General features: G+C 44.4%; 1 protein-coding gene across 1 annotated transcript in view; it reads right to left on the reverse strand.

The window, feature by feature from the left end:
• Positions 1–22088, reverse strand: part of RB1 (RB transcriptional corepressor 1) — a 292199-nt gene that overhangs the window by 247194 nt on the left and 22917 nt on the right. Inside the window, exon 2 of the mRNA XM_075852244.1 lies at positions 8541–8658. Coding sequence (XP_075708359.1) covers positions 8541–8658 — 118 coding nt within the window. The remainder of the gene's footprint in view (positions 1–8540; positions 8659–22088) is intronic.

The raw sequence follows: 22088 nt of genomic DNA on the forward strand, positions 1-22088 counted from the left end.
AGGGTGCCCATACACATCCCTCTTTTGTAATGCAGTTTTCAGCCGCAATGCAAATACAGCTGAAGCACAAACACAGGCAATTGGTGATAAACTGTATGCGTATGTACAGGACGTTTAATACTTTTGAAAAATAAAAATTTGGCTAAAAAAATAATCAGATAAACACAGGAATGAAGCAGACATTTTAACCAATGTACATCTGTCCAGGAGGAGCTATAATGAAAAATAAAACCACAGAGTTATTTACATTAATGCTGTAAACTGTCATTTAAAACGAGATTACGCTTCCTGTGCTGTAAATCTCACACAAACTTTACCGAAGTGTCAGGATTCTGAATAGACATCACGTCCTGGCTGGAAGCGATGTCTATTCACTGTCAGGACACTTCAGTAACGTTAATATGAGAGTAAGTGACAGCACATAGTGATTACTTTCTTAATGCCCAACTGGGCGTTTTTTTAACTTTTGACCAAGTGGGTGTTGTAAAGAGGAGTTTTTACCAGAGAAACGCAGCTGAATATTTATTACCCAGCTCTGCAGTTTTTAGAAATATCCCACATGTGGCCCTAATGTGGTAATGGACTGATGCACCGGCCGCAGAAGCAAAGGTGCACCTAGTGGATTTTGGAGCCTTATTTATTGGATTATATTTTAGGCACCATGTCAGGTTTGAAGAGGTCTTGTGGTGTCAAAACAGTGGGAAACCCCCCAAAAGTGACCCCATTCTGGAAACTACACCCCTCAAGGAATTTTTCTAGGAGTATAGTGACTCTATGGCCGGGGATTCCGCTACAGGAGAAGTGCGTGACTACACTGTCCATATATGGACACAGCGATGTCACTCACTTCTGCAGCGGAATCCCCGACTCTATGGCCGGGGATTCCGCTACAGGAGAAGTGAGTGACTACACTGTCCATATATGGACACAGCGATGTGACTCACTTCTGCAGCGGAATCCCCGACCTGTGGCAGGGAATTCCTCTCCAGGAGAAGTCAGTGACTACACTGTCCATATATGGACATTGAAGTCAGTGACTTTTCCTGGAAGGGGGGGGGGATGGATGGCATCGCCTACAGGGGGCTGGGTGGCATCGCCTACAGGGGGCTGGGTGGCATCGCCTACAGGGGGCTGGGTGGCATCGCCTACAGGGGGCTGGGTGGCATCAACTACAGAGGGCTGGGTGGCATCGCCTACAGGGGGCTGGGTGGCATCGCCTACAGGGGGCTGTGTGGCATCGCCTACAGGGGGCTGTGTGGCATCGCCTACAGGGGGCTGTGTGGCATCGCCTACAGGGGGCTGTGTGGCATCGCCTACAGGGGGCTGTGTGGCATCGCCTACAGGGGGCTGTGTGGCATCGCCTACAGGGGGCTGGTTGGCATCGCCTACAGGGGGCTGGGTGGCATCGCCTACAGGGGGCAGGGTGGCATCGCCTACAGAGGGCAGGGTGGCATCGCCTGCAGGGGGCAGGGTGGCATCGCCTACAGGGGGCAGGGTGGCATCGCCTACAGGGGGCTGTGTGGCATCGTCTGCAGGGGGCAGGGTGGCATCGCCTACAGGGGGCTGTGTGGCATCATCTACAAAGGGCTGTGTGTGGCAACAAATTTAAATGAAATTCATCCGATTTTAAAACTGACAGGGAAAAAAACTGATGCAAATCGGGTCCAAATCGGCCGGTAAAAATGGCAACACGGCCCGGAACGGAAGCAAACCGGCCGGGAAAAATCGGCCAAAAACGGCCGATTTTCCCGGCCAACACTCGGACCCTGTCGTGTGAATGAGGCCTTAGAAGTGGTCAGTGATAGGAGATCACTGACCAAAAACGTGGGGGGAACACAAGGTGGTAGGGTACAGGAGTGGGTGGTGGATGGAGGAGGTGGGAAGCAGAAAAAAGTTGTTTTTTTTTTTTTTTTACTTTTTTGCACTTTATTCCGACTTTGCTCTTCTCTCTCTCTCTTCTCACAACCGCTCTGAACGACTCGCTATCTCCAACAGAGGCGTTCAGGGCGGTTGCAGCAGGATGTGACGTCAGGAAGAGGAAGTGAAGAGACCGATCACCGGGGGGGTGTGGCTTGGACATGGCGCTGACCAGACGTGCTGCTTGAGAGCTCCATTCCTGCACTTCCCTAACCCGATCATAAGCACATTAATAAGCATCATTTTATCACCCTGATGGTCAGGCCTCCACGGGGACTCCTTACTGTACACGGCAGATGTCTTCAGCCGGCTCCATCCAGAGATTTCTGACTGACGCTGCAGCTGGAACATCATCTAAGATGGCGCCGCTGGCGGGGAGGCGAGATGGCGCCGGGACTTCGCTTCCAGAGGGGCTATCATCTGCGGCCGGCGCTGCTGCATCAGGTACCGCTAGTACCTTCCCCTCGATATCGGGCTCTCAGGGGCAGTTTCTCTCCCTGCTGGATGGGATTGAGCCGTGCTCTTCTGGGGCTGAGATGGCGCTGCCTGCGCGGGACTGCTCGCCACGTGGTGCCTGTCATGGCGGCCGGGTTTCTCCCTTATCCTCCCCTCATGTGCTGGGGCCTGCAATGTCGACTTCTACCTCTCCCAGAGATATGGCTGTTTATCCCTCCTCTCATGTAGGTGGTTCTGCTGTCCTAGGGGATGATTTACAGGGCCTGAGACGACAGTTATCAGCATTGCCCACTAAACAGGACATGGAACGTTATGTAAACCGTCTTGAGACGACGTATAAATCAGAGATACAATCTCTTACTACCAATTTATCTCAATTGTCCGATCAAGTACAGCGGATGGAAAGCGATGTTTCCAATATTACACAGCAACAAGTTTCTCATGCCAACCGATTGGATCAACACTCTCATCAGATTCACGCATTATTTAACCTTGCTGAGGATCATGAGAATCGGAATCGCCGTAATAATATTCGGCTTCGGGGCATCCCTGAAGATATCTCTCCGGGTCAACTCATTCCTGCTCTACAGTCTCTGTTTAATTCATTACTCGGGCGCCCTGCTGCTGATCCTCTGGAGATGGATAGAGCTCACAGGACTCTAGGCCCGCGTAACCCGGATCCTGATAGGCCTAGAGATGTGCTATGCCGTGTCCATTTCTTTTCTCTTAAGGAGCAGATTATGAGGAAGGCACGGGATAAAGGCGAGATTTTATTACAGGGAGTCAAGATCCAGCTGCTGTCTGATTTGTCCAGGATGACTCTGGACAAGCGCCGAGTGCTACGTCCTTTGCTGGATGTCTTGAGAGAACATGAGATCTCCTATTCCTGGGGTCACCCCTTTCAGTTGCAGGTTCGCAGGGACGGGGGAACTGCTGAGTGTTCGTGACCCGGGGGATATTCCGGATTTCTGCGCTGCTCTCCGTTTGCCTAGAGTCTCTCTCCCTGATTGGCCTTATGTTCCCATCCCGCCGCCGCGTCCACGATCACGCAGGCGAGGTCGTTCTCCTGCTTCTCCTATGAGGCGTCATGATGGTCGTCATGCGGAGCCGATGTGATGCCCTTTTAATGTCTCCTAATTGCAGCCTGCTGTCGGAGCCTAATTACAATGGTTATTGTGTTCATCAGCTGAGGCAATTATATTCGGAGCTTCATGTGGTCATTGCTGTGTGGGTCTGCATTATGTTTTAGGTGATTGCTGTTGGAGACCTGGTGGCTAATGTTGTCTGTTGATTGCTGTCAATACGCCACAATCGTGAATGTTTATTTTTATTATTTTTCTTTATTGCTAACCTGTGTGTACATTTATGCTGACAATGAATGTATTCAGGGGTGTTCTCTGCTGGGGTTTCTCTAGGGCCCTACTAACAATGTATATTCTTATTTAATTATTTTTGGGTATCACACTAAGTGCCTTGGTTTTCCTTTCTCTTCTGTTATATCGTTATTTGCTATATAAAAATTGCTGCTTTGGGGGGTGCGGGCTAGACCTTGTCCTGACACTTCTCCACTTAGGGTCTCACTGGTTATATCCGGTGTATATTGGATTGTTTCTCCTTGATTAGATCAAGGAGTGGGTGCTTGTTTCACCCGCTTGTTTGTCCTTGTTGTCGTGTCTCCCTTCCTTGTCTGTCTTGTCCTTCTCTTCATTGTGGTAGCACATTTCTTGACTTGCTAGACCTACGTGCGTTGGAGATGGCACAGTTGAAAGTCTGTACCTTTAATGCTAGAGGGCTTAATGTCCCGGAAAAACGCTCGCAGGTATTGTACAACATGCACAAACAGCGTGTAAATATCCTGTTTTTACAGGAGACTCATTTTCAGGTGGCCACACTCCACAGTTTACAAATCGTTATTATCCAGTCTGGTTCCACAGTGCCAACCCGGAATCCAAGTCCAAGGGCGCTAGTATATGTATTCACAAGTCACTCTCTCATAAACTGGTAGACATCCTGGTTGACCCGGGTGGTCGGGTGTTTCTTAAACTGTCCATTCGGAATAAGCTGTTCACCTTGGCTAATGTGTACCTCCCCAATCAGGATCAGGCGCGAGTGTGCTGCGGGTACTTGCGGAAATTGGAGGAGTTCATGGAGGGAGTTTTGATTGTGGGCGGTGATTTTAACCTGACGTTCGATTCCAGGCTTGACACCTCCTCGGGCAGGTCTGCGGTTCCGAAGTCCCACTTGGGAACCTTGAAAACTGTGATGCATTCCATGCAATTGATTGACGTGTGGAGGATTCTGCATCCTCAGGTAAGAGAATATACTTACTTCTCCCCGCTACACAATATGTACAGTAGGCTGGACGCCTTTCTTATTAGCCACCATTTGCTTACCTGGCATCCTACCTCTGAGGTGGGCCCTATGGTTTGGTCGGATCATGCACCGGTATTTCTGACACTCACGTTTCCTAGTTCGGTACCCAATTTCCAATCTTGGAAACTTAACGATAATTTATTGCGTGACTCAGTGTGTGTGTCAGCCCTTAAGGACTCGCTAACCGTTTTTTTTGAGGTACATACACATGACACCACCCCATTACCATTACAGTGGGAGGCGCTAAAGTGTGTAGTAAGGGGAGTCCTGATCCAACATGGGGCTCGTTTGAAGCGGGAAAAAGGGGTAGCGATTGCGCGGCTCCTTGCTCAGATACGGGACCTTGAATCCCGTCATAAGCGTGTGCTTTCCTCACAGATATTTGCGGAACTTACTACAGCGAGAGAATCCTTGCGTTCTCTGATAGACCAGTCACACGCTTGATTCAGGGACCGGATGCGAAAACATTCGTACGAATTTGCAGACAAATGTGGCAGGTCTCTGGCACGGATACTACATCCTCGCACCCAGGCGTCGTATATCCCTAAAATTACTTCTCCCTCGGGCGGTGAGGTTCATGATCCGGTGGGCATCACTGATTGCTTCAGACAGTATTACTCGGCATTATATAATCTTAAAGGCCATTTTCAGGATATGCAGGCGGATGCGTTGCGGGATAAAATAGACCGGTATGTGCACGACACTGCGTTGCCGTCATTGGGGGACGGGGAGGCCTTTGTACTTGAGGAAGATTTTTTGGAAACGGAAGTGGAGCACGCTATTGGAGACTCCCCCTTGGGCAAAAGTCCGGGACCCGATGGGTTTAATAATAAATTCTACAAGACATTTAAGGATCAATTGGCTCCGTTCTTGACGAAAGTTTTTAATTCTGTGTCTTCCTCGTGTCCCTTTGCACCTCAGTCCCTTGAGGCTCATATTACCCTTTTACCAAAACCGGGCAAGGATCCGACGTCGTGCGCAAATTTCCGACCAATATCATTGATAAATGTAGACGTTAAGATTTTTGCGAAGTTGCTGGCCTCTCGACTCTCGCCTTTCTTACACGATCTGGTCACAGATGACCAGGTGGGGTTTGTGCGTGGTAGGGAAGCGCGGGACAACACTAACAAGACCCTCCTTTTAACATCATACTGCCAATCCCAAAAGATACCGATGTGTTTACTCTCGGTCGATGCTGAAAAAGCTTTTGTCAGGGTACATTGGGTGTTTCTCCGCAGTGTCCTGACACAGGTTGGCCTTGGCGCCACTATGGGGGATAGGATTATGGCATTATATCATGGGCCTACGGCCCGGGTTCGAGTTAATGGTTTGTTATCTGACTCTTTGTCTATTACTAATGGCACGAGACAGGGGTGCCCACTCTCACCTTTACTCTATGTTTTGGTCATGGAACACCTGGCCGTGGCACTGCGGAACAACCCTAATGTTAATGGCGTCTGTGTTGGCACGAAACATCACAAACTAGCATTGTATGCCGATGATCTCCTTGTGTACATTACGACTCCCATGGTTTCCTTGCCATCTTTGACCGGGGAATTTGAGCGATTTGGTCATTTGAGTAATTTTAAAGTCAACTATTCTAAATCGGAGGCATTGAATATATCTCTCGATACTGCTCTAGCCTCCCATCTCGCTCGTGTTTTCCCGTTCAAATGGCAATCTAAATCTCTAAAATATTTGGGGGTGCATATTCCCACACAACAGTCGGATTTGTTCGCTTTGAATTACACACCCATTCTGCAGCGCACCTTGAAGGATTTAATGTCATATGGTGGGAACCGCATATCGTGGTTTGGGCGCATTAACGCGGTTAAAATTGACATTCTGCCCAAATTCCTATACATATTCCAAACCGTCCCTATCATAATTCCAACGAGCTTCTTCCAAACATTGCATAGGGCCATAACTAAATTTGTTTGGGGCTCCTCTAAGCCTCGTGTTCGTTTTGCTGTCCTTAGTTGGCCGAAAGTGGAGGGGGGGGGCAGGATTGCCGGATTTTAAACGCTACCACCAAGCTGCGGTCCTCATGCGATTCGTAGACTGGTTCCACTTAGGTGCGGGTAAGCAATGGGTGCGCATTGAGAAGGCTATGTCTCCCCTAGCACTGTCGTCTCTGCCTTGGTTGTCTGCTCTTCAGCGACCTTCATCTTCTCTGCCTTCCCTCACACGTCAGTTTCTTGTAGTCTGGGAGCGGATCATTGCTACGATGGACATTGTTCACCGTCCAGGTCCTCTAACTCCTCTTTTTGATGATCCTTCCTTCCCTCCGGCGGTGGGTGTGGACACATTCCTCTGTTGGGAGAGACAGGACGGTGGTTTCTTGGCTAAGACTCTTACACCTGAGGGTACAATCTTGTCACAGTCTGTTGTCTCTGAGGCCTGCCCGGGGGGACGTCCGGTTTGGTGGTCCTATTTGTATGCTGTTATGTTTTGTATATTTTCAAAAGAAAAATCTTTGATAAAGAAAAAAAAAAAAAAGAGACCGATCACCGCTATTGGACAGTTAGTCACCTACTGACAAATAGCGGCGATCGAGGAGGCGGGACCGTAGCGACAGGTCCCGGCGTATTGTGCTGTGATAGCCTGCTGTCCAAAACAGCAGCTGCCACAGCTCATGAATGCGCCGGCGGAAAATGGCGATGCATTTTCCCAGTGACGTACTATTCCGTCACTGAGCGCGAACGGTGCAGTCAGCATGACGGAATAGTATGTCACTGAGAACGTAGGGGTTAAAGGCTATGGACACTTTTGACAATGACATTTTTTTTGTTACATTTGTTAGTGAATACCTTAAAGTGGTTTTCCCATGAGAGACATTTATGACATATCCACAGGATATGTCATAAATGTCAGATAGATGCATGTCCCACCGACGGGACCCGCACCTATCTCCAGAACGGGGACCACTAAACCCTGTTCAGACGCTCTGTGTTGTGGCTGAAGGAGGTGAATTCCGACCCTGAAAAAGGTTATATGGTCGGGAGTTACGAAAACAGCGCAGCTCGCTGAGCTACGTCGTTTCCTTAAGTCCCATAGAGCTGAATGGTAGTAACAGAAACAGCATAGCTCGCATGCTACGCTGCTTCCGTAATTGCTATTCACTACTATGGGAGTTACGGAAACAGCATAGCTCAGCGTGTTTTCGTAACTCCGGACCATATAACCAGGAAGAAGCCGGTAGGCAGCGAGAGCACAAAAAGCTAGAACGGGGTCCCATTCTAAAGATAGGTGCGGGTCCAAGGGGTGGGAACCGCATCTATCTGACATTTATGACCTATCCTGTGGATTTGTCATAAAACTCTCTCATCGGAAGACCCTTTAAGTTAAAGTTACAGGCCTCATTCATTTTCAGACCCTCTCTTATTCAGTTTGTAAGATGTCCTAGTTTCAGATTTTCTTCTATGGGAATGTCCCTCCCAGTAATACACAGAGTCAGTATGGGCCCACGTAATCATGAGCACGTATTATGGAACATTGTAATATGGAGCATTGTACATGAGGCTGTATTCAGACATGCAGGTTTTGTCGAAATTTGGATGCGATTTTCGTGCAATTAAATTAAAAAGACAAAAAAAAAACACAGACAATAAACAGCATTTTGTGTCATATTATGTATCGTAAAATGCAACATGAGCTTTATTTTAGTCTAGCTTTCTGCTCTGTTTGGAAATTATCAAAAAATAAATATACAAATAAAGTGAGGAAAGAAGTTTGTGTTTCTCACAATGAATCCAGAACCAAAATACGTGAACGCTAAATTATTTGACACTTACCAAAGTCCAGTCTGAAGAGAACATATTTTTGTAAGTGTGCCAGGCCCGCAATCGTACAGAGGGAGATACTTTTAGTTCCTCGCATAATGCAGCAAAATCTTGGTCGTCAATTTCATCCCTAGTATTAAAAAAAATATTTAAAGTACTTCATAAAAGAGAAACAAAACTGAATGTTAGTGTGTCAAATATATAAAAATCTGAGCGTGTGTTCACATCAGCGTTAGTTTCCGCCGAGGGGTTCAGTCTGAGGTTTGTCGGGTTAGTTTTCAGTTTGCTTTTCTGCTTGAGGGGTTAACCCGACGGAACCACTCAACGGAAGGGCAACAGTGATATGAACAGGCCCTAAATTGTGTAAATACTATACAGTGACTTGCAAAAGTATTAACCACCAGATTTGTCTGGATTACAAACTACACTTCAGATTGTTCCAGCCAGCATTTTTATTACAAACCAGTATGCCCTTAATAGTAAATTTTCAGAAGTTTATATATAAAGCGCACGTTGGGTGGTAGAATATGGAACGGGCTCAGGACGTTACAAGGCTTAGAACTTTTGTAACAGAAGGTTTTACCAGAAAAACGCAACTCTTTATTTATTGCCCAGGTTCTGCAGATTTAGGAAATACCCCACATGTGGTCCTAGTGTGCTGATGGACTGAAGCACAGGCCTCAGAAGCAAAGGAGCACCTAGTGGATTTTTGGGCCTTCTTTTTATTAGAATATATTTTAGGCACCATGTCAGGTTTGAAGGTCTCTTGCGGTGCCAAAACAGTGGAAATCCCCCAAAAGTGACCCCATTTGCGAAACTAAACCCCTCAAGGAAATTATCTAGGGGTATAGTGAGCATTTTGACCCCACAGGTTTATTGCAGAAATTGGAAGTATGCCGTAAAAATTAAAATCTATATTTTTTCAAAGAAAATGTAGGTTTAGCTAATTTTATTTCATTTCCACAAGGACTAAAGGGGAAAAAGCACTGCAAAATTTGTAAAGCAATGCCTCCCAAGTAAAACAATAGCCCACATGTGGTCATAAATGGCTGTTTGGACACACGGCAGGGCTTAGCAGGGAAAGAGCGCCATTTGGCTTTTGGAGTGCAGATTTTGCTGGATTGGTTTCTGGAAGCCATGTCGTATTTGCAAAGCCCCTGAGGGGACAAAACAATGAAAACACCCAAAAAGTGACTCCATTTAGGGGTGTAGTGAGCATTTCGACCCCACAGGTGTTTCGTATAATTTATTAGAATTGGGCCGTGAAAATAAAAACAAATCTCTTTTCTTCAATAAGACGTAGTTTTAGCTCAAAAATTTTCATTTGCTCAACAAATGAAAGGGAAAAAAGGCACCCAACATTTGTAAAGCAATTTCTCCCGAGTACGGAAATACCCCACATGTGGTCATAAACTGCTGTTTGGGCACAAGGCAGGGCTCAGAAGGGAAGGAGCGGCATTTGGAGTGCAGATTTTGCTGGATTGGTTTCTGGGAGCTATGTCCCATTTGCAAAGCGCCTGTGGGACCAAAACAGTGGAAACCCACCAGAAGTGACCCCTTTTTGGAAACTACACCCCTCAAGGTATTCACCTAGTGGTGTAGTGAGTGTTGACATGAAATTGTTAACCCCACAGTTGATTTGCAGAAATTAATGGTACTCGATGTTGCAGAGTGAAAATGGATTTTTTTTCCATAGATATGCCAATATGTGGTAACCAGCTTGTGCCACCAAAGCAAGACCGTTCTCTAATTATTATGCTGTGTTTCCCGGTTTTATAATCACCCTACATGGGGCCCTAATCTTTTGCCTAGACTAGCGACAGGGCTCAGGAGTTAAAGAGTACCATGCTAAATTGAGGCCTAATTTGGCGATTTACAAAGTATTGGTTCACAGTTGCAGAGGCTCTGATGTGAAATAAAAGAAACCCCTGAGAAGTGACCCCATTTTAGAAACTACACCCCTCAAGGCATTTATTAAGGGGTGTAGTGAGCATTTTCACCCGACAGGACTTTTAGATAAATGATTGCGCTGTGGATGGTGCAATGTAAAAATTTAAATTTTTCCCTAGAATTGACATTTCAGTGGCAAATATGTCGTGCCCAGCTTATACCACTGGAGACACACATCCCAAAATTTTTTAAAAGGGAGAGGGTATAGTGGTGGAAGTAAACAGCTGTTTGGGCACGCTGTAGGGTTCAGAAGGGAGGGAGCGCCATTTGGAACGTGGATTTTGCTTGGTAGTAGTTTTGTTGAGTATTGCTGGGGTTTACGTTTATAATGTGGGGGCATATGTAAGCTGGGCAGAGTACATCAGGGGCATAGTCAGGTGGTATAATAATGGGGTAAAATAATCCATAGATGTGCGTTACGCTGTGAAGCAATCCTTTCTGCACAGGCCAGTGTCGCACTGATAAATGTCCTTCCTTATCCCCCTTTTGGTCCAAACTCCGCACCTTTGCAGTTTGGGGAATTTTGCCGGGAAGCGTTGTCCTGGTATAATACGGGCACCCTCGCTTCCAGCAGATATGTTTGAGTCCTCCCCTTCCTGATTCCCTAATTTTAGGGCCTTGATAATTTCGCCTCTTGGCACAAGTGCATATTTTTTATTTCCTGACTTACGGAAGCCTTAACTCATTTTATTTTTTCATAGACGTAGTGGTATGAGGGCTGTTTTTTTGCAGGACGAGCTGTAGTTATTATTGGTAACATTCTGGGGTACATGCGACTTTTTGATCACTTTTTATCCTATTTTTTTGGGAGGCAAAGTGACCAAAAAACGGCAATTCTGGCATAATTTTTTAAGTTTTTTTATACAGCGTTCACCATGCGTTATAAACTACATGTTAACTTTACTCTGCGGCTCTGCGGGTCAGTAGGATTCCGGCGATACCCAATTTATAGCACTGTTTTATGTTTTACAACTTTTTGCACAATAAAATTACTTTTGTAAAAAGAATGTATTTTTTCTGTCACCACGTCTTGAGAACCATAACGTTTTAATTTTTTCGACGACTGAGCTGTATGAGGGCTTGTTAGTTGCGAGATGAGCTATAGTTTCATTTTTGGATACATGCGACTTTTTGATCACTTTTTATTCCAATATTTGTAGGGCAAAGTGACCAAAGAACAGAAATTCTGGTATCGTTTTTTACGGGTTTTTTACGCCATTCACCGCGTGGAAAAAAAAACAAATATTTTTATAGTTCAGGCTGTTAAGGACGCGGCGATATCAAATATGTATGGTTTATTTATTTTCTTCAATAATAAAGGACTTGATAAGGGAAAAAGGGCAATTGTGTTTTATTTTATGACTTGAAACTTATTTTATGTTTTAAAACTTTTTTTATTTACACTTTTTTTTCAAGTCCCACTAGGGGACTTGAAGGCCCAACTGTCTGACAGATCTAATACATTGCACTACATAGGTAGTGCAATGTATTAGAAAAAAAAATCTGTCATTCACTAACAAGCCGATTAGGCTTCACCTCCCGGCGGGGCCTAATCGGCTTCCATAATTGCAGAGCAGGAGGTCATTGGTAGGTCTTCTCTTGCCATAGCAGCAGTCTACAGCCCTTATTGCATGGCAGGGCTGCCGATCTGCTAGCAACCTCTAAGATGCTTGAGATCGCTTCATCTAAGGGATTAATGGCAGGAATCGGAGCTACCTCCGGTTCCTGCCGTTACAGGTGGATGTCGGGCGGGTCCTGAACGGCATCCTCGCTAGGCATATTGGGAGGCCAGTATTAGGCCTCCGGTTGCCATTGCAGCCACCGGAACCCCGGAAATGTCATTGCTGGGGTTCCGATGAGTTGCAAACAACTTAAATGCAGCGGCTGTAATACACGGCTGACATCCGGCGATGTTGCAACTGGTGTCCACCATTTGTCATATGGATACGGCAAAATGTAGGAAGCACTAGCTTTCCATGACTTATCCATACGGCAAATGTCGTGAAGGGGTTAAATAAATGGGGAAAAAAAAACTATGTGGAAGTTAAAAAAACACCCTTTTCCTATTTCCCCTCAAGCACTATGTAAAAATTCTTAAAAATGAACATAACTGGAATAGACGCATCCATAAAAGTCTGAACAATTAAAATATATAATTATTTAGTCCACACGGTGAACGCCATAACAAATAAAAACCGTCAGAATCGCAGTTTTTTTGGTCACTTCATCTCCCACAAAAAAATGGAATAAAGAGATCAAAAAGTCTCATGTACGTACCCACAATAGAAAATACAGTTCGCCCACCGAAAAATAAGCCCTCAGAGCACTCGACGGAAAAATAAGAAAAAAATTATGGCTCGAAGAATTTGGCGACAAAACGAAAATATTTTTTTTCAACAATCAGATTTTTCCTTGTAAAGGTAGTAAAACATAAAAAAAAAAAAAATTTGGTATCACCGTAGTCGTATTGACCCACAGAATAAAGTTAAATTTGTCGTTTTTACCACACGGTGAACACCGTAAAAACAAAACCCCCACCAAAGTATTGTGAAATCGCTGTTTTTTCCTATTCCACCCCATAAATTTTTTTCCCCCAGTGTTCCACTACATTATACGGTACAATAAATGATGCAGTAAAAATCTACAACGCGTCCCGCAAAAAAAAAAGCCCCATACGGCAATGTTGATGGAAAAATAAGAACGTTACGGCTTTTGGAAGGTGGGGAGGAAAAAAACCAAAGTGAAAATCCCAAAAATGGCTACAGCGGGAAAGGGTTAACCCGTTAGTGACCACCCATAAGGCCTTATTCACACTAACGTGTATTACGTCCGTGATACGTGCGTGAAAATCATGCGGAAATCACGCAGGCACGCACCAAATACTCATGCCACACGGAAGTTTTGCCCGTGCAAAACGCAGCGTTTTTTGCACGCGCAAAACTGACACATTCGTGTGAATAAAGCCTTCGTGTTTTCAGGGTGGCCACGAATGGGCTTTATTCCGATGCAATTGCCATTTTACAGCATTGCATTGGAATAAAATAGCGCCACAGAACTTAGTTCAGAAAGCAACACAAGTTCTCTTTCTGCTATTGGGCCCCCCAGCCCTATGGTGGTGAACACAGCTGGGCCAGGAGCAGGGCCTAGTAATGCAGTCCCTCCCGCAATGTGGGATCCTGCATTTTCGTTCTCCCACCAAATTTCGCCGTTTATAGCCACTCCAGGCATCAAAACGGATGGCGCAAATTTGACTCACTATAATTTTTTTAATTTGTTCATAGGTGATCAGGTATCGGAACGAGTTGTCCAGCATAAAAATATATATATGGAAGGCAGGTGGTGACCGAAAATCCTATGCCAGAGGATGGATCTCCATAACGATCTCGGAGATAAAGAAAAATGTGGCAATTACCCTAAATATGGGGTTAGTAAAAAAAAAAAAACTTCCATCCGATCCTACTGGACTGCCAGCGCTATCCACAGCACCCCTGTTTTTGCAGCTGTCATGGCCCGAACACGCTATGAAACAATAATGCGTTTCATGCACTTCTCGGATAATTCTCAAATTCCCCCAAGAAGAGACCCAGGCTATGATCGCCTCAAGAAATTGAGACCCCTCATCTCCCTCCTATTGGAGTCATTTTTAAAGTTATATACCCCAGGCCAAAAACTAAAAGTAGAAGAGTCTTATGAGCTTCAAGGGCCGTCTATACTTTCACCAATACATCTCCTCCAAAAGAGCCCGATATGGCGTGCGAGAGCATAATGGTCTACACCTGTGGCTTTTTCATTTATGAGGGCAGGGACTGTCACACCTTAATCCCCCAGGCTGCGCAGAGGATGTTGGCAATAGTGGGAAAATCGTCTGGGAACTCATGGTGCCATTCCTACAGAAAGGGTACCATGTGTACACAGACAATTATTACACTAGTGTCCCCCTGTATAAGTCCCTCCATTCTGCAAGTACAGGGGCCTGCGGGACGATACATAAAAATAAAACCGGCTTCCCTCAACAGATGGCGTCCAGGCATTTAGAGAGGGGTGCGTCACTCTCATTTGCAAGTGATCAGTTGCTTGCTGTCAAGTGGAGTGACAAAAAGGAGGTGCTCACCACCATACACGTGGACACCACAGTGACAGTAAGAGAAAGGGGAGCTACCACGGATTAAAAGAAACCGGGCTATATAGTCGACTATAATTAAGGGTGGGGGAGTCGATTTATCTGACCAGGTCCTACAAACTTACCTAGTCAAACGTAAAACTAGGGCTTAGTATAAAAAGATAGTGATCTACCTCATCCAGATGGCTACATATAACAGCTATGTGCTATACAAGACACAAGGAACACTCAGTTTCCTGCAGTACCAGGAAAAAATTATTGAGCAGCCCCTGTTTGACTCCCCCGCACCTGGAGAATCCTTCGAGTCAGAGGATGTCAAAAGGCTCACTGAGCACCACTTCCTTCACCCCGTCCGTGCCACTGAGAACAACTACCCCCAAAAGAGATGCCGGGTTTGCAGTAAACATGGAAGGAGGGATACCCGGTTTTACTGCCCCATGTGCCCTTCAAATCCAGGCCTGTGCAACTTCCCCTGTTTTGAGACCCATCACACTAAATTCTAATTATTAATTTTATAGATCATTTAGGGAAAACCAAAAAGGGTGGGATGGGGGGGGATTCTTTTTAAGGAGTCAATTTCATTTATTCATATTTTTTGTTTCGTTTCTGAACTTCCCAGGGGAGGGAGGGTAGTAAAGGGGGGAGTTAGTAAAGTGTATTTATTTCAGACTGTAAAACTAATTTTACACAACATTTGTGGCCGATGCCATCCCTGAATTAGTGGAAGTCGCGCATTTTACCAATGATTACAAGAATAAATTGAAGATGTATTTCCTTTTTCTTATGACTATGTCCTGCCACATTCAGCTGTTACATTCCTATTTCTGTACGGTAATACGGGCATAAAAATGTTTTTGTCTTTGTAGAATCTCTAATAATCGAGCGGTTACTTATCAATACACCATGGGCTTTGTAGCAGGTTTTCTTTTCGGGTTTTTAATGGTTGTACACCCAGCAATTCTTCTGGAAATACTGACATCATTTTGGGGATTAGTGATCCTTTACTGTTCCTATAGATGGTTTTGGACACTGCCCCTCTATATATACTTTAACCGATTGGTTGTTTTGTGCACATAGCGGATTCTACTCTGGCAAGCAGGAGCCTGTTATGGTGTAACGCGTCACTTGGCACTTTTGTCCCTCATATAGGGATTGATGGCGTTAAAGAGACGTTGTACAACCAGCCACTGGAGAAAAAAAAAAAGCTGGTCATGATAGCCCTGCAGGTGTTCTATCTAGTGAACAGACTCCAGTTTGCCACAGTTGGATACATTTAACTCCATTTTATTGGAAAATATTGCCAGTCACTCCAGTACAGTTTATTTTTTTCCTCTTTGACTGGTTTTATATTAGAACAGAATTCTGCCCACAATGACATCACAATGGCACAGACGCTTCACTTCTCTTCTGTACGCCGCACAAATTTATTAATGTGGCATATTTCTAACAAAATAACCTTTTACCACGTCTCCTCTATTTCATGTGGAAAGGTAGTAAGAATTTGAAGAAAACATTATATACCCATAGTGTCTTAAATAATACCCATTATTTCCTGCTTTAACCCCTTAAGGTCTGAGACTTTTTTATTTTTTATTTTCATTTATCACTCGCCGCCTTCCAAGAGCCATAGCTACTTTATTTTTCCATCATAAAAGTGGTGTGAGGGCTTTTTTTTTGCGGGAGGAGTTGTAGTTTCTGTTGGTACAATTTAAAGTACAATGTACTGGAAAGCTAAAAAAAATACACCATGCAGTAAAAATGACAACTTAACTTTATTCTGTGGCTCAATGAGATTATGGCGACACCAAATAGATTTTTTTATATTTTACTTCTTTAAAAAAACAATTTTGACAGCCGTAACTTTATTTTTCTGTGGATTGAGCTTTATTTTTGTGGGACGAGCTGTATGAGATATCGGTGCCATTTTTTGGTTGATCACTTTTTCGGGAAAAAAAATTGTAAGAGCTAAATTTCACCCTAAAAATTTTTGCGTTTCAAAGGTTTTATATTTTTACAGCATTCACCGTGCGCATTAAATAATGCTATATTGTAATAGTTCAGACTTGTACGGACGCAGCGATACCAATTTTGTTTACTTTTTTAGTTTTTATATTACTTTAGAGAAAAAATGGGAAACTTTTTTTCATTTTTTTTTTTTTCTACACATTCTATTAGTCCCCCTAGGGGACTTGAACCAGCGATTGTTAGATCGCTGGTACAATACACTGCCATAATAATGTATTGCTGTATATAGTCATTTTTACAGGCTTCTGTTAAGCCCTGCCACAGGCAGGGCTAAACAGAGAGGCAGATCGAAGGCAGACCTGGGGGCCTTCATTAGGCCCCTCGGCTACCATGACAACCATCGCCATCCCCGATCACGTTGCTGGGGTGGGCGACGAGCTGTTGGAAGGGGCCGCCCCCCTCTTTTCATTGCCTCAGATGCTGCGGTCGCGATTGACCGCAGCATTTGAGGGGGTTAAACGGGCAGGAACAGCACGATCGCTATTCCTGGCTGTTAGTCCCGGGTGTCAGCTGTGATACACAGCTGACATCCGCACCATATGGGTACCATATGGGCTTTTCTCACTAAATACATTTCTAGTGGCCTTGTTCCCAGAGGACTGAGGGTTCAAGTGTTCCCCTCTTTTGACATAGAAAATGAGTTCAAACGGAAGTGGGAGAGCCTGGCAGATACATGCTCTAAGGGCTTTATGGACCTTTTGGTTCAGTCAAACTCTAACACTTTGAATGAACTGGAAAAAGAGATAGAAGATATACAAGCTGCCCTTAAAAAATATTTTTCGAATGAGATCCTCAGTAAAATACAAGAGGATCTAGACAAGGAATATCCTAAGTGGGAGAAAAATATCTATGCGACAAAATCAGGGAAATTTCAAAGGGATTTACAAGACTACCAATCAAATAAAGTGTATAGGTGGCGTATGAGGCGTGGTCGTTCCAGATCAAGATCTGTTTCCCAGTCGAGATCCTCGTCAATCTCATCCCGAACCTCGGGTGATGACATGAGTAGAGTTAGGGATAACACCACCAACAATACCACTGGGACTAATCAGGGACCTTCTGGCTCAAGACGGCACTATGATAGAAATGCAAAGCACAAGAACATACGTAACTATCAGCAGGATAAGAACCCAACTAATAAGTTAGAGGTAATCAACCTATCCTCTCATGCCCAATGTGAGGTCCTTAGCAAGGGGCTGACTTTCTCACCCACCAACTCCTTTGATTTTTTTACAGCGTTAAAGGATCTCCACCTATTTTCACGCAAACTGGTTTTAAAAAAACTACATAGTAGAAGCACTGATACTTTGACTGTTACCAGTGAGATGGAAAGAGAGGCCCTACAGGCTCTTGAGAAACTTTTGCGTGATGAGACAGCAGAGGTAACGGGTTCTTTTCATACATCTGTCTTGCCCATATCCACGAGGTTTCCCCCCTTGTCTCTGTGCCCCCAAGTAGAAACCTTCACCAGACTTGTCATGGATGAGTTCAAACAACGGTACATTACGAGAGGTGGTGATAATTTGACTGTCAGTCAGAGGAAGGCGCTGAGTGATTTGCAACTGCTGGATGATGTCGTAATCAAACCAGCAGACAAGGGGGGGAACATCGTAGTTTGGCCAACGGCCAAATATGAAAAAGAAGCCCTAAGACAATTGCGTGACAAACAGACCTATGTCAAACGAACACACAGCCCTTTGTCTGCTTTTTCCTTAGAACTGACTAAAATTCTTGACAGAGCCTTGGATAAGGAGCTTATCCCAAAGAAAATACATGAGGGACTCCTAATTGAAAAGCCTAAGATCCCTACGCTCTACCTTCTGCCTAAGGTGCATAAGAGTCTTGTGGACCACCCAGGACGTCCGATCGTGTCAGGTATGGGTGGTCTCTGTGACCCTATTTGTAAATTTGTTGATTTTTATTTAAAACCTTTGGTCGCTGAGTTACCCTCATACGTTAAAGACACGACGGAAGTCCTGGGTAGGTTGGATGGCATTCAAATTGAGCCAGACATGCAACTGGTCACGGCAGACGTAGAGTCTCTGTACACTTGTATACGACACTGCGATGGAATAGAGGCGGTCCGCTTCTTCCTGGGGACCAGCAACCGGGACGGTGAAATGTGTGATCTTATTTTGGAATTGCTCCAATACATTCTGACTCACAACTTCTTTGTGTTTAGAGACCATTTCTACCTTCAGACCATGGGCACTGCCATGGGGGCGGCCTGCGCGCCATCCTATGCAAACCTGTTTCTCTGTCTTTTGGGAGAGGCAGGTTTTTCTTGGGGATGGCGCCCGGGCCGCTGAACTTTTTGCTGATTGTAATGGATTTCTTCAGACTGATGTCAGTAAATTCCCTGCTGCATGTAACATCTTTCCATACACGTCCTACTGTCAAAGCCATCCTGGTGGGGCAGTTCCTTAGGATGAAGCGGATCTGCTCCACTGATAGACTGTTTGAACAACAGTCAGATGAACTGAAATCCAGATTTATGGATAGAGGATACAGCACACGCCTCATTAAATCAGGCTATAACAGGGCAAGGAGAACACCACGCTCTGACCTTTTACAATCTAAAGTACATCGATCTGCAGATAACAATGTTCGGTTTATTACAACATACAACAACCAATGGGACAGAATGAGGTCAATTCTTGGGCAGCATTGGTCGATTCTAAGATCAGAACCTACCTTAGCGCAATGTCTGCCCCCAAGACCCATGATGACGGCCAAAAGGAGTAAAAACATAAAAGATCTCTTGACAAAAAGCCATTATGTGGCTAACCCATTATGTGCTCACGCGAACCTAAAGTTGGATGTTATCCGTGTGGTACGTGCATGTTCCAATATCAGTAGAGCCAATGATTTTACAACAGCAGATGGAACATGAACCTTTAACCCCTTCCCGACATCCGACGTGTATATATATATATGGCGCACGCCGGGTGGGGGAATATGGAGCGGGCTCACGGGCTGAGTCCGCTCCATAGAGCGAGTGCGTCGGCTGTGTGTTACAGCTGACACTTCTGGGTTACGAGCGGGATCCCGCTTGTTTAACCCGTTAAATGCTGCGTTCAATAGAGATCGCGGCATTTAAATTACTAAAAACAGGGGGGCGACCCCCTGTAACGTCTCAACGGCACCCCCGCGGCGAGAACTGGGGGAGCCGTTGGTTCACACGGCTGCCTGGGGGTCTGACGAAGTCCCCCAGGTCCGCCATCTTGGTACTCCTATGAAGCTCTGCCTCCGGCAGGGCTTCATAGGAGACTGTCAGAATCACGATATACTGCAATACATTAGTATTGCAGTATATCGTGCAAGCGATCTAACGATCGCTGGTTGAAGTCCCCTAGGGGGACTAATAAAAAAAAAATGTAAAAATGAGTTAAATAAAGTTGTTTTTTTTGTGTAAAAAAAAAAATTAAAAAAATTAAAAGTTAAAAAAAAAAAAACTTTTCCCCCTAGAGCATAGTAAAAAATTAAATAAATAAACATAATTGGTATCGCCGCGTCCGTAAAAGTCTGAACTATCACAATATATCATTATTTAACCCGCGCGGTGAACGCCGTAAAAAAAAAAAACTGTAAACGCCAGAATCTCTATTTTTTGGTCACCTCATCTCCCACAAAAAATGAAATAAAAAAAGTGATCAAACCGTCACATTTACACCTAAATGGTATTATTAAAAACGACAGCTTATCTCGCAAAAAAATAAGCACTTATACAACTTAATAGATGGAAACTAAAGAAGTTACGGCTCTCGGAATTTGGCGAAACAAAATAAATTTACTTGTAAAAGTAGTAAAACATAGAAAAAACTACACATATTTGGTATCGGCGTAATCGTATTGACCCATAGAATAAAATTAACATGTTGTTTTAATTGTACAGTGAATTCCGTAAAAATGGCGCGCAAAAAACTATGGCGGAATCGCTGTTTTCATTTTCTACCCCACAAATATTTTTTTTCCTCTTTCCTAGTACATTATACGGCAAAATAAATGGTGCTACGAAAAACTACAACTTGTCCCGCAAAAATCAAGCCCTCATAGTACAATATCGACGGAAAAATAAAGGCGTTATGGCCTTTGGAAGGTGGGGAGGGAAAAACGAAAATGAAAAGCTGAAAAAGGACTGCGTCGTGAAAGGGTTAAAATCAGAGATTATATCTCCTGCAGCACCACACATGTAGTGTATTATGCACTCTGTGGGTGCCCTAAAATATATGTTGGTCTGACATGCAGGCAGTTGAGGATACGTACTAGAGAACATGTACGCGATATCTCTGGAGCAAAAGCGATTAGTGATTATAGACAACTCAAAACACTGCCTAGACACTTTAACCCGTTAGTGACCGGCCCATCGTGTTTCTACGTCGGTCACTAACGGGCCTTATTCCGATGCCATAGACTTTTTACGTCGCGGCATCGGAATAAGTAAACAGAGCAGGGAGCTGTCAAATCTCCCTGCTCTCAGCTGCTAGAGGCAGCTGAGGGCTGGGAGCGTCCCTGCTCTGCCGTGTGAGATCGATATTAGTATCGATCTCACACGTTTAACCCCTCAGATGCGGTGCTCAATAGCGAGCACCGCATCTGAGTGGTTTTGGAGAGAGGGAGGGAGCTCCCTCTCTCTCCCACCGACACCCGGCGATACGATCGCCGAGTGTCTGTCTCTAATGGCAGCCGGGGGCCTAATAAAGGCCCCCAGGTCTGCCTGGAGTGAATGCCTGCTAGATCATGCCGCAGGCATGACCTAGCAGATGCCTGTCCGTGTTAAACGGACAGGCAGTAATATACTGCAATACAATAGTATTGCAGTGTATTATAATAGAGATCGCAGAATCGCATATTATAGTCCCCTAATGGGACTAGTAAAAAAGTGAAAAAAAAGTTTAATAAAGTTAATTTTAAAAAAAATGTGAAAAAAAATGAAAAACCCAGCTTTTCCCCTTACAAAATGCTTTACTATTAAAAAAACAAAATAAAAGTTAAAAAGTTACACATATTTGTTATCGCCGCGTCCGTAACGACCCAGACTATAAATCTATTACATTATTTAACCCGCACGGTGAACGCCGTAAAAAAAATTATAAAAAACTATGGAAAAATTGCTGTGAATACTGACTTTAAAAAAATGTGATAAAAAGTGATCAAAAAGTCGCATCTACTCCAAAATGGTACCAATAAAAACTACAAGTCGTCCCGCAAAAAAAAAAAACCCCTCATACAACCGCATCGGCGAAAAAATAAAAACGTTACGGCTCTTCAAATATGGAGACAAAAAAAACAAATAATTTTGAAAAAAAAAGTGTTTTTACTGTGTAAAAGTAGTAAAACATACAAAAACTATACAAATTTGGTATCGTTGCAATCGTAACAACCCGCTGAATAAAGTTAGTGTTATTTATACCACACGGTAAACGGCGTCGATTTAGGATGCAAAAAAGAGTGGCGAAATTTGA

This window comes from Rhinoderma darwinii, chromosome 2, assembly GCF_050947455.1.
Source record: "Rhinoderma darwinii isolate aRhiDar2 chromosome 2, aRhiDar2.hap1, whole genome shotgun sequence".
Lineage (NCBI taxonomy): Eukaryota > Metazoa > Chordata > Amphibia > Anura > Rhinodermatidae > Rhinoderma > Rhinoderma darwinii.